Source organism: Oncorhynchus kisutch, linkage group LG25 (assembly GCF_002021735.2).
Source record: "Oncorhynchus kisutch isolate 150728-3 linkage group LG25, Okis_V2, whole genome shotgun sequence".
NCBI lineage: Eukaryota > Metazoa > Chordata > Actinopteri > Salmoniformes > Salmonidae > Oncorhynchus > Oncorhynchus kisutch.
The window spans coordinates 45,614,538-45,626,567 of NC_034198.2; the positions used below are offsets into that span (position 1 = coordinate 45,614,538).

A 12,030-nucleotide genomic window follows, 5' to 3' on the forward strand; every position below is an offset into this window, starting at 1 on the left:
AATCCACTTTTGAGAAAATGACCCTTGAATGTTTTGGTACCTACTGGAGAGCTCTTCTTTGTCAACACCCATTCAGCATCGTTCACACCTTCTTAAGACTTAGCCCCACCCATCTCTTAAGACTTAGCCCCACCCATCTCTTAAGACTTAGCCCCACCCATCTTTTTAAGGATTCACACAGAAACAGTGTCCAGAGAAAAATATTTTATAAATATCGTATCATTATTAGATGACCAAGACACATGTCTAAATTGATTGGTCATGTGAATGAAAAGCTATAACCACCCCCCAGATACATCTGGCTAAGTGGATGGGTCACTATTGTCTAGACATGTACACATGTTCATGAAATACTATAGATGGCTGTAATCACCCCCAGACACACCTGGCTAATTTGATGGGTAAGTATTTTGTATTTTGTTTCGACAGGTAACTAGGTATCTAGCTGAACAATGAACCGGCATATCCCCAACTCATACTACTACCAATACAAACATTGTCATAGCTGTAGTAGGAATCTGCAGGTAGCTAAAGCCAACAAACTAGGTTCAATGTTAGCTAGCTAACATTAGGTTATAACTAGCAATGCAAATGGTTTTCTGATTCAAATTATATTACTACACAGATCATACACGTAATGTTAGCTAGCGAGCCAACAAGCTAACGTTTCGCAATAAACATGACTTTCTGACCAAATTATAAAGTTATATCTGTAAAATGTAACTAGACTCTGACCTGTATACATGGAGAAACGCTTCACACTGACTGGATCCATTAAACTCTGTTTTGGCACATGAAAGTTCACATATTCCAGAAGGCATTTCTGACAAGATTCTGACAATTTTTTAAATACATGTTTGTGTTGAAATGCCTGTGAAGTAGTGACGTGCGATATACGCCTAGTTTCCTGAAACGAGTCACATATAGTTTGGCAGTGGGACACCTACGGTGACCCCCCTGAGCCTGCAACTGTTATAATGCTGCTCTTCTTTTGGCTTTTGGGTCCACTAGTTAATGAAAACCAGTAACACCTCTCTTTTGGTTCCACAGTTTCACAACTGATAAATTGCACAGTAAAAAAAAATATATATAGTGATTATAATGCAGTAGCTTCTAACAATAAGAATCCAGTTCTGTTCTTACTTTACCCCAGAAGTCTTCTATCAATAAGAATCCAGTTCTGTTCTTACTTTACCCCAGAAGTCTTCTAATAATCCAGTTCTGTTCTTACTTTACCCCAGAAGACTTCTATCAATCCAGTTCTGTTCTTACTTTACCCCAGCAGTCTTCTAATAATCCAGTTCTGTTCTTACTTTACCCCAGAAGTCTTCTAATAATCCAGTTCTGTTCTTACTTTACCCCAGAAGTCTTCTATCAATAAGAATCCAGTTCTGTTCTTACTTTACCCCAGAAGTCTTCTATCAATAAGAATCCAGTTCTGTTCTTACTTTACCCCAGAAGTCTTCTATCAATAAGAATCCAGTTCTGTTCTTACTTTACCCCAGAAGTCTTCTAATAATCCAGTTCTGTTCTTACTTTACCCCAGAAGTCTTCTAACAATAAGAATCCAGTTCTGTTCTTACTTTACCCCAGAAGTCTTCTATCAATAAGAATCCAGTTCTGTTCTTACTTTACCCCAGAAGTCTTCTAATAATCCAGTTCTGTTCTTACTTTACCCCAGAAGACTTCTTACTTCTAATACATCAATCAGCTCCTGATCTGTCTTCCTGAAAATCTCTGCTCCGTTCCACTCCGCTTTCCCTATCTTTTACATTGGGTTTTATACCCCCTAGTTGCCAAGAACATGCCTCCTTTGACTACAGCCACACAAGACATCCTCCCTCTTACACGTGACATTTAAGCAAAGTTCCATAACACATTGTCTCATTTAGATGTGATGTCTACACAGAGTCAGGTAACACATTGTCTCATTTAGATGTGATGTCTACACAGAGTCAGGTAACACATTGTCTCATTTAGATGTGATGTCTACACAGAGTCAGGTAACACATTGTCTCATTTAGATGTGATGTCTACACAGAGTCAGGTAACACATTGGTTCTTTCATAGGTGACAAAAATCTGTGGTGTCATCTGCTTCATGGCCCGAGTGTCATCAGGCAACTCGACCAACTCCATCCCAGGGCCGAGACGGGGGTGTCGCCATATAAGATCAACCTCCGCCCTCCTATCTTTGTTCTGCTGCTCCACAGCTGTTTGTGGTTGAGGCCTCTTCTATAAGCGGGCGTGGAATGGATTATGGTCATTGTAGTTAATTACCACATTTTCTGCGCTAATCCATGTAGAATATTGACCTGTTGGAAACTACAACTCCCTACTACATCGCACAATTCAGGTTTGATCTGATTTATCTCTAGAGAAACTACAACTCCCTACTGCACCAGGTTTGATCTGATTTATCTCTAGAGAAACTACAACTCCCTACTACATCAGGTTTGATCTGATTTATCCCTTGAGAAACTACAACTCCCTACTACATCAGGTTTGATCTGATTTATCCCTAGAGAAACTACAACTCCCTACTGCACCAGGTTTGATCTGATTTATCTCTAGAGGAACTACAAATCCCTACTACATCAGGTTTGATCTGATTTATCTCTAGAGGAACTACAAATCCCTACTACATCAGGTTCTACTAAGCTATATGGAATGTTCTTATAACAGAAGTGATAAAAGAAAGATCAGGAACATCTAAAAAATTCTTCTTCATATTAGTTTGATGACCAAACTGTGTGGTCGCTACAGACGAGTCTGTCTGTCTGTCTGTCTCTCTCTGTCTCTCTCTCTCTCTCTGTCTCTCTCTCTCTCTCTGTCTCTCTCTCTCTCTCTCTGTCTCTCTGTCTCTCTCTCTCTGTCTCTGTCTCTCTCTCTCTGTGTCTCTCTCTCTCTCTCTCTCTCTCTCTCTCTCTCTCTCTCTCTCTCTCCCCCCACACACACTTCGTCTAATGTTTATTACATTTGCTATTCAAGGTCAAATCACAAGAAACACTTCTGTCTCCTTAAATGGAGAGAAATAGAGAGGGAGAGAAATACGATCTGTATTGTTCTTCTTCCATGCTGTTCTCCCACACAGAATGAGGACTTCACATTACCTAACACAGTACAGATGTCTTGATTAAACTTTCTCTAGTACTCTGGGACATCCCTTGGCCATGGTGCCAGACCTTGTTCAGAGAGAGCGAGAGACATGGGAGGGGAGAGAGAGAGAACATGTGAGAGAGAGGGAGAGCGAGAGACGTGGGAGGGGAGAGAGAGAGAACATGTGAGAAAGGGAGAGAGAGAACATGTGAGAAAGGGAGAGAGAGAACATGTGAGAGAGGGAGAGAGAGAACATGTGAGAGAGGGAGAGAGAGAACATGCCAAATCAAATTTTATTGGTCACATACACATGGTTAGCAGATGTTAATGCGAGTGTAGCGAAATGCTTGTGCTTCTAGTTCCGACAATGCAGTAATAACCAACAAGTAATCTAGCTAACAATTCCAAAACTACTACTTTATAGACACAAGTGTAAGGGGATAAAGAATATGTAAATAAAGATATATGAATGAGTGATGGTACAGAGCAGCATAGGCAAGATACAGTAGATGGTATTGAGTGCAGTATATACATATGAGATGAGTATGTAAACAAAGTGGCATAGTTAAAGTGGCTAGTGATACATGTATTACTTAAAGATGCAGTAGATTATATAGAGTACAGTATATACGTATACATATGAGATGAATAATGTAGGGTATGTAAACATTATATTAGGTAGCATTGTTTAAAGTGGCTAGTGATATATTTACATCATTTCCCATCAATTCCCATTATTAAAGTGGCTGGAGTTGAGTCAGTGTGTTGGCAGCAGCCACTCAATGTTAGTGGTGGCTGTTTAACAGTCTGATGGCCTTGAGACAGAAGCTGTTTTTCAGTCTCTCGGTCCCTGCTTTGATGCACCTCGCCTTCTGGATGATAGCGGGGTGAACAGGCAGTGGCTCGGGTGGTTGTTGTCCTTGATGATCTTTATGGCCTTCCTGTGACATCGGGTGGTGTAGGTGTCCTGGAGGGCAGGTAGTTTGCCCCCGGTGATGCGTTGTGCAGACCTCACTACCCTCTGGAGAGCCTTACGGTTGTGGGCGGAGCAGTTGCCGTACCAGGCGGTGATACAGCCCGACAGGATGCTCTCGATTGTGCATCTGTAGAAGTTTGAACATGTGAGAGAGAGGGAGAGAGAGAACATGTGAGAGAGAGGGAGAGAGAGAACATGTGAGAGAGAGGGAGAGCGAGAGATGTGGGAGGGAAGAGAGAGAGAACATGTGAGAGAGAGGGAGCGGGAGAGAGAGAGCATGTGAGGGAGAGGGGGAGAGAGAGAACATGTGAGAGAGAGGGGGAGAGAGAGGGAGAGAGCAGAGAGAGAATCATAGGGGAGAGAGAGAACATGTGTGAGAGAGGGAGAGAGAGAACATGTGTGAGAGAGAGAGAGAGAGAGAGAATCATAGGGGTGAGAGAGAGAGAGAATCATAGGGGAGAGAGAACAGAGAGAGAAGCCTATTCTGAGGGGAGAGAGAACAGAGAGAGAAGCCTATTCTGAGGGGAGAGAGAACAGAGAGAGAAGCCTATTCTGAGGGGAGAGAGAACAGAGAGAGAAGCCTATTCTGAGGGGAGAGAGAACAGAGAGAAGCCTATTCTGAGGGGAGAGAGAACAGAGAGAGAAGCCTATTCTGAGGGGAGAGAGAACAGCATCAAATATTTATCCACACTACCAACAATCACTGCCTATTTATCTTTGATTGTCAGCGCGGATGACATGTTTTGGTCTAAGGTCTTATTTTTCACGGTGCTGCGCTGAAGGTTCTGATTGTAATAGCCTTAACACTGTTTCTAAAGTGCATACTGTGTGACTTTGGGTTATTGGTTACATACTGTACATTCCTCTTTTCTCCTATTTCTCTGCAGCCTGCTCATAGACTCAAGGTATCAGATTTTCATCTCTGTGTGTCTTTTGGGGGGGCTTGTTAGAGGTGCTAGAGATTACTGTCTCTGTCTCCCCTTTCCACCCTAACCTCTCTTCCGTACCTCAGTTTTTGGCCTTGTATGCTTCTCTGATAAGTCTGTACCATTTCTGCTTGTTCAATTTTTTCTTGCTTCATTTTCTTAAAATTTTTCTGTAATCCGCCATCATCATTTTCTGTAATCCTAATTCCGCCATCATCATTTTCTGTAATCCTAATTCCGCCATCATCATTTTCTGTAATCCTAATTCCGCCATCATCATTTTCTGTAATCCTAATTCCGCCATCATCATTTTCTGTAATCCTAATTCTGCCATCATCATTTTCTCTAATCCAAAATGTTTTCTATATCACTATTACATGTATTTATCAGAAACTCAATACACTAAATTATACTATAATAACTTTGGAAAAGACTCTCAGAAGAAATACATTAGAGAGACAGAGTAAATGCCTGAGACTAATAGCTAAATTATTACCCAACAATGAGTCAGTGTTCAGACATGTGTTCAGCTGGAACTGTTATCAGAGCTCTGAGCAGTGTTCGATGACTCACTAAAGTAGGAGACATTTCTGAACAACACTCTGACTCACTGCCGGTGAGAAAGGCCAGAGTAGTCGGTGATAGATCCACCCCAGAAATATAAATGTATCACAAGGTTATATTACAGGTCACAGGACCAGAGGTTCATTGGTAGAAAAACAGTCACAATACACAGAAAAACGAGTAAAACAACAAAGCCGGAATAGAATTGATGGTTGCTATGCTGCGGGCTGTGTGTCTGTGCCGTTAGCTTAGCTCGCTGCTATTTATACCCTCTACCCTGTGCCTGTCCCAGACCCGGATTCAAACACTATTCAAATGGTTGAAATACTTTGATCTTTTTGCTTTGGCCTGCCTCCAGTGCCAGGTGGATGAGGTTTGCAGTTGTACACCTACTTCGTTGGTTGCATTGCAACAGACGAGCTCAATCAACCCCGTCTATAAACTATCTGAAAGGACGTTGAATAGTTTTTGAACCCGGGTGTGGCCTGCGCCCTGCAGCACCCAGTTCTGTATTTATATCCCTGGTTCCAGTAGGTCAGGAGAGATCTCCACTCTCATAGACAGTAGAGCAGGCTATTTGGGTCCAGGCAAATTCGATCAAGCCCGGGGCTAAAGACATTGTAAATGATTTGCCTGTGCAGCACCCACCCAGGCCACTGACTGTATTTACAGTATATCGTGTCCTGTGTCAGTATGTCAGGGGGAATCTCTGCTAGCATAGCCACCAGCAGGCTACGAGCCGAGGGAATGGGCTCCAACGACCACGCCGTACCTTTCCTAAACCAGGTCAGTTTGTTTGTTTCTGATGGTTTTGAAACTTTGGATGTATACCTATTCCCTATATAGTGCACTACTTTAGACCAGGGCCCTATGGAACCCTATTCCCTATATAGTGCACTACTTTAGACCAGAGCCCTATTCCCTATATAGTGCACTACTTTAGACCAGAGCCCTATTCCCTATATAGTGCACTACTTTAGACCAGCGCCCTATTCCCTATATAGTGCACTACTTTAGACCAGAGTCCTATTTGTGCCACACAGCCTCTTGTCTTTTATCATTAGATGTTATGTGTTTCATCATCCAGGACCACTTTGGAGAAGAAAAAAAGAAACATTCAATAATTCAAGATTGATTTAATGCTTTTGACATCAAAAGCACATCTTGTTGCTCTAACTATTGATTGTATGTGTTATTTTTAAATGATTTGAATTGACATCCACCAGGACTACGAGGCTCTGAGGCAGCAGTGTCTGGAGACGGGGTGTCTGTTCCAGGACCCCTCCTTTCTAGCCGAACCTCCCTCTCTGGGCTTCAAGGAACTGGCCCCCTACTCTGCCAAGACCAGGGACGTGGAATGGATGAGACCCACGGTGAGAGGGGGGAGTGGGTCTGTGTGTTTTAGTTCAATACTAACACGTAGTTTAGGGTAGTTCATTAAGAATGTGTCATTGGTTTGAGAGCTGATGTCAGGGTCAGTTATAGAGTCAGTTATAAGGGACAGTATGTATACTACACACACAGATCACATCGATCCAACGAGGTTGACCACCAGTGTTGTTGTTTACGCCATGGACCCACAATACACTGCAGGACCGTTGCATTCCTACTTCCTTGTCTATAAAGCAGCATGCCTGTCGCTGTCACGTTCTGCCACTGCAGCTGCTGCTATGGCTGGCATGTGTTGCAGTATGGGGACAAGAAGAAACACACTCAGGTTGATCAGTGTCGTATGACCTGTGTTGGTGTATATTGCTGAACAGTTATATTGCCAATCTAGACTATAGTATGGCTGTCACTCCCTTCAGCTGTCACTGTGACTGGCCTGTGTGGCAGACTGGCAGTGTGGGACAAGTAGAGACAGTTAGAAAGGAACATCTCAGTCAGTCCAGTAGAGACCAGTAGAGACAGGAACAGGAAGGAACCTCTCAGTCAGTCCAGTAGAGACAGGAACAGGAAGGAACCTTTCAGTCAGTCCAGTAGAGACAGGAACAGGAAGGAACCTCCCAGTCAGTCCAGTAGAGACAGGAACAGGAAGGAACCTTTCAGTCAGTCCAGTAGAGACAGGAACAGGAAGGAACCTTTCAGTCAGTCCAGTAGAGACAGGAACAGGAAGGAATCTCTCATTAGTCCAGTAAAGACCATTAGAGAGAGGATCAGGAAGTAACCTCCCAGTCAGTCCAGTAGAGACAGGAACAGGAAGGAACCTCTCATTAGTCCAGTAGAGACAGGAACAGGAAGGAACCTCTCAGTCTGCCCGGGTAGAGACAGGAAAAGGAAGGAACCTCTCAGTATGTCCGGTAGAGACAGGAACAGGAAGGAACCTTTCAGTCAGTCCAGTAGAGACAGGAACAGGAAGGAACCTTTCAGTCAGTCCAGTAGAGACAGGAACAGGAAGGAACCTTTCAGTCAGTCCAGCAGAGACAGGAACAGGAAGGAATCTCTCATTAGTCCAGTAAAGACCATTAGAGAGAGGATCAGGAAGTAACCTCTCAGTCAGTCCAGTAGAGACAGGAACAGGAAGTAACCTCCCAGTTAGTCCAGTAGAGACAGGAACAGGAAGGAACCTCTCAGTCTGCCCGGGTAGAGACAGGAACAGGAAGGAACCTCTCAGTCTGCCCGGGTAGAGACAGGAAAAGGAAGGAACCTCTCAGTATGTCCGGTAGAGACAGGAACAGGAAGGAACCTCTCAAAAAGTCCAGTAGAGACAGGAACAGGATGGAATCTCTCAGTCAATCCAGCAGAGACAGGAACAGGAAGGAACCTCTCATTAGTCCAGTAAAGACCATTAGAGAGAGGAACAGGAAGTAACCTCCCAGTCAGTCCAGTAGAGACAGGAACAGGAAGGAACCTCTGTCAGTCCAGTAGAGACAGGAACAGGAAGGAACCTCTCAGTTAGTCCAGTAGAGACAGGAACAGGAAGGAACCTCTCAGTCAGTCCAGTAAAGACCATTAGAGACAGGAACAGGAAGGAACCTCTCAGTCTGCCCGGGTAGAGACAGGAACAGGAAGGAACCTCTCAGTCTGCCCGGGTAGAGACAGGAAAAGGAAGGAACCTCTCAGTATGTCCGGTAGAGACAGGAACAGGAAGGAACCTCTCAAAAAGTCCAGTAGAGACAGGAACAGGATGGAATCTCTCAGTCAATCCAGCAGAGACAGGAACAGGAAGGAACCTCTCATTAGTCCAGTAAAGACCATTAGAGACAGGAACAGGAAGGAACCTTTCAGTCTGTCCGGTAGAGAGAGGATCAGGAAGTAACCTCCCAGTCAGTCCAGTAGAGACAGGAACAGGAAGTAACCTCTCAGTCTGTCCAGTAGAGAGAGGATCAGGAAGTAACCTCCCAGTCAGTCCAGTAGAGACAGGAACAGGAAGGAACCTCTCATTAGTCCAGTAGAGACAGGAACAGGATGGAATCTCTCAGTCAATCCAGCAGAGACAGGAACAGGAAGGAACCTCTCATTAGTCCAGTAAAGACCGTTAGAGAGAGGATCAGGAAGTAACCTCCCAGTCAGTCCAGTAGAGACAGGATCAGGAAGTAACCTCCCAGTCAGTCCAGTAGAGACCAGTAGAGACAGGAACAGGAAGGAACCTCTCATTAGTCCAGTAGAGACAGGAACAGGAAGGAACCTCTCAGTCTGTCCAGTAGAGACCAGTGCAGCTTTTTACCAGTCTTCCTCTGACCACTTCCTAGTTGTGCCACTTGTTTACCTCAGTTGCATATGTTCTAGAATTTCTCAAGAGCCAGATATGCTCAGCTGTCAGAAAAACTAGAAGCATCAGTAACAGAAATAGGAATGCTGTAAATGGACTTCCAGGTCAATTTAATTGTTGAATTGTTAGAAGATCAACAGGAAAAATTGTTGAATTGTTAGAAGATCAACAGGAAAAATACAGTCCCTCTCAATTCCAGTCAGTTTGTTTTACCAGTCTAATCCAGTCCTCCATTTCCTTCGCTCCAGGAGCTGACAGATGACCCTCAGTTCATCCTGGGAGGAGCTACCAGAACAGACATCTGCCAGGGAGCACTGGGTGAGTTCTGCGTAAACAGATACCAGAAGTCTTTTTTTTAAAAAGGACCTGTTTTTGAAACAATTCTAGTACTACCTGAACGGCTCTTGGCTAAACTCTTGGCTAAACCCCCAACGGTCTCCCACCTCACTACCTGAAAGGCTCTTGGCTAAACCCCCAACGCTCTACCACCTTACTACCTGAAAGGCTCTTGGCTAAACCCCCAACGCTCTACCACCGTACTACCTGAAAGGCTCTTGGCTAAACCCCCAACTGTCTCCCACAGTACTACCTGAACGGCTCTTGGCTAAACCCCCAACGGTCTACCATAATTACATATACAATGTGGTCATTTAGCAGACACTCTTATCCCGAGCGACTTACAGTCAGTGCATTCAATGTAAGGTAAGACAACCGCCTTCCTTCTCTCCTCTCTCTGGTATTTACAACCAGGATGTACTGATAGTGGTATTTACAACCAGGATGTACTGATAGTGGTATTTACAACCAGGATGTACTGATAGTGGTATTTACAACCAGGATGTACTGATAGTGGTATTTACGAACAGGATGTAGTGATAGTGGTATTTACAACCAGGATGTACTAATAGTGGTATTTACAACCAGGATGTATTGATAGTGGTATTTACAACCAGGATGTATTGATAGTGGTATTTACAACCAGGATGTACTGATAGTGGTATTTACAACCAGGATGTACTGATAGTGGTATTTACAACCAGGATGTACTGATAGTGGTATTTACAACCAGGATGTACTGATAGTGGTATTTACAACCAGGATGTATTGATAGTGGTATTTACAACCAGGATGTATTGATAGTGGTATTTACAACCAGGATGTACTGATAGTGGTATTTACAACCAGGATGTAGTGATAGTGGTATTTACAACCAGGATGTAGTGATAGTGGTATTTACAACCAGGATGTATTGATAGTGGTATTTACAACCAGGATGTACTAATAGTGGTATTTACAACCAGGATGTACTGATAGTGGTATTTACAACCAGGATGTACTGATAGTGGCATTTATAGACAGGATGTACTGATAGTGGTATTTATAGACAGGATGTACTGATAGTGGTATTTACAGACAGGATGTACTGATAGTGGTATTTACAGACAGGATGTACTAGTGCCCACACATCTATATCATGTTGCCTCCACCTTACTCAAGATTTACAACATGCTTTCACTGCAGTCATCAATGTGTAGTCTGTTTATTTCACCTCCAATCAGCCGTAGTAGTAGCTGATTCAGGAAATCAAACAAGTCTCCCCTTTCATAGGTTCTGTACAGAATGTGAGTGTGAAAAATCCCTATTTGGTAGAACAGAGTTGGACTGTGGGGCAGGACAGTACACACTGGGTTGGCTCAGGTCCAGGGCCGCTGGGCCTTCCTTCCTAGTGGAACTAACATCATGCCCTGGACCAGAACTGGGTTGGCCCTGGACCAGAACTGGGTTGGCCCTGGCGGACATCACAAGCACAGCCTGGTACACACTCCACCTGCTGGCCATTCTAGTTAAAACAATTGCAACAATTTTTTTCTCTCTCTGTCTTTCTGTGTCTCTCCCTCCCTCCCTCAACCCTCCTCCCACCTGCCCTTCCTCCCTGCCCCGCCCTCCCTGCTCTCTCCCTCCTCCCTCCCCCATCAGGTGATTGCTGGCTCCTAGCAGCCATAGCCTCACTAACCCTTAATGAGAGGCTGCTCCACCGAGTGGTCCCTCATGGTCAGTCCTTCCAAGAGGACTACGCTGGGATCTTCCACTTTCAGGTACGACTACACACACACACACATCTCCCTCCTGTCAGGTTACACACACACCTGCAGGGTTATAGCATCCTTTAGGGCCATCGGCAAGACAATTACATTACATTCAATAACCTTTATTATTCCCTTGTTTGCTGAAATGATCGACCCATAATGGACCTTCTTTGAGTCCGTTTAAAAATATGTATTTAACCAGGAAAAGCCCATTGAGACCCAGAGTCTCTTTTTCAAGGGAGACCTGACCAAGAAGGCAGCAACAATCAATACATCACATTATTAAAACATACAACAATCAATACATTACAGAATTAAAACATACAACAATCAATACATCACATTATTAAAACATACAACAATCAATATATCACATCATTAAAACATACAACAATCAATACATCACATCATTAAAACATACAACAATACAACAACATGATCCAGACTACAACAACAAATTAATTCAGTAGCACTAACATGTCTAGATGAAGCAGGGATTGTAGACTATTCCATTCAGTAGCACTAACATGTCTAGATGAAGCAGGGATTGTAGACTATTCCATTCAGTAGCACTAACACGTCTAGATGAAGCAGGGATTGTAGACTATTCCATTCAGTAGCACTAACACATCTAGATGAAGCAGGGATTGTAGACTATTCCATTCAG

The 12,030-nt window shown here is 43.7% G+C and overlaps 1 protein-coding gene across 4 annotated transcripts in view; it reads left to right on the plus strand.

Moving 5' to 3' along the window:
- The window catches only part of LOC109879243 (calpain-1 catalytic subunit), a 42,571-nt gene that overhangs the window by 5,034 nt on the left and 25,507 nt on the right, over window positions 1-12,030 (plus strand). For 2 of the 4 annotated variants that reach the window (XR_004205488.1, XM_031805142.1), the window contains exons 2-6: window positions 4,962-4,979; window positions 6,257-6,350; window positions 6,791-6,937; window positions 9,525-9,594; window positions 11,254-11,372. Coding sequence is in view for 3 of the 4 variants with exons in the window: in XM_031805142.1 (XP_031661002.1) it covers window positions 6,258-6,350; window positions 6,791-6,937; window positions 9,525-9,594; window positions 11,254-11,372 (429 nt within the window). In the remaining variant the exon portion in view is untranslated. The remainder of the gene's footprint in view (window positions 1-4,961; window positions 4,980-6,256; window positions 6,351-6,790; window positions 6,938-9,524; window positions 9,595-11,253; window positions 11,373-12,030) is intronic. The other 2 variants (XM_031805143.1, XM_031805144.1) reach the window with 1 other exon arrangement.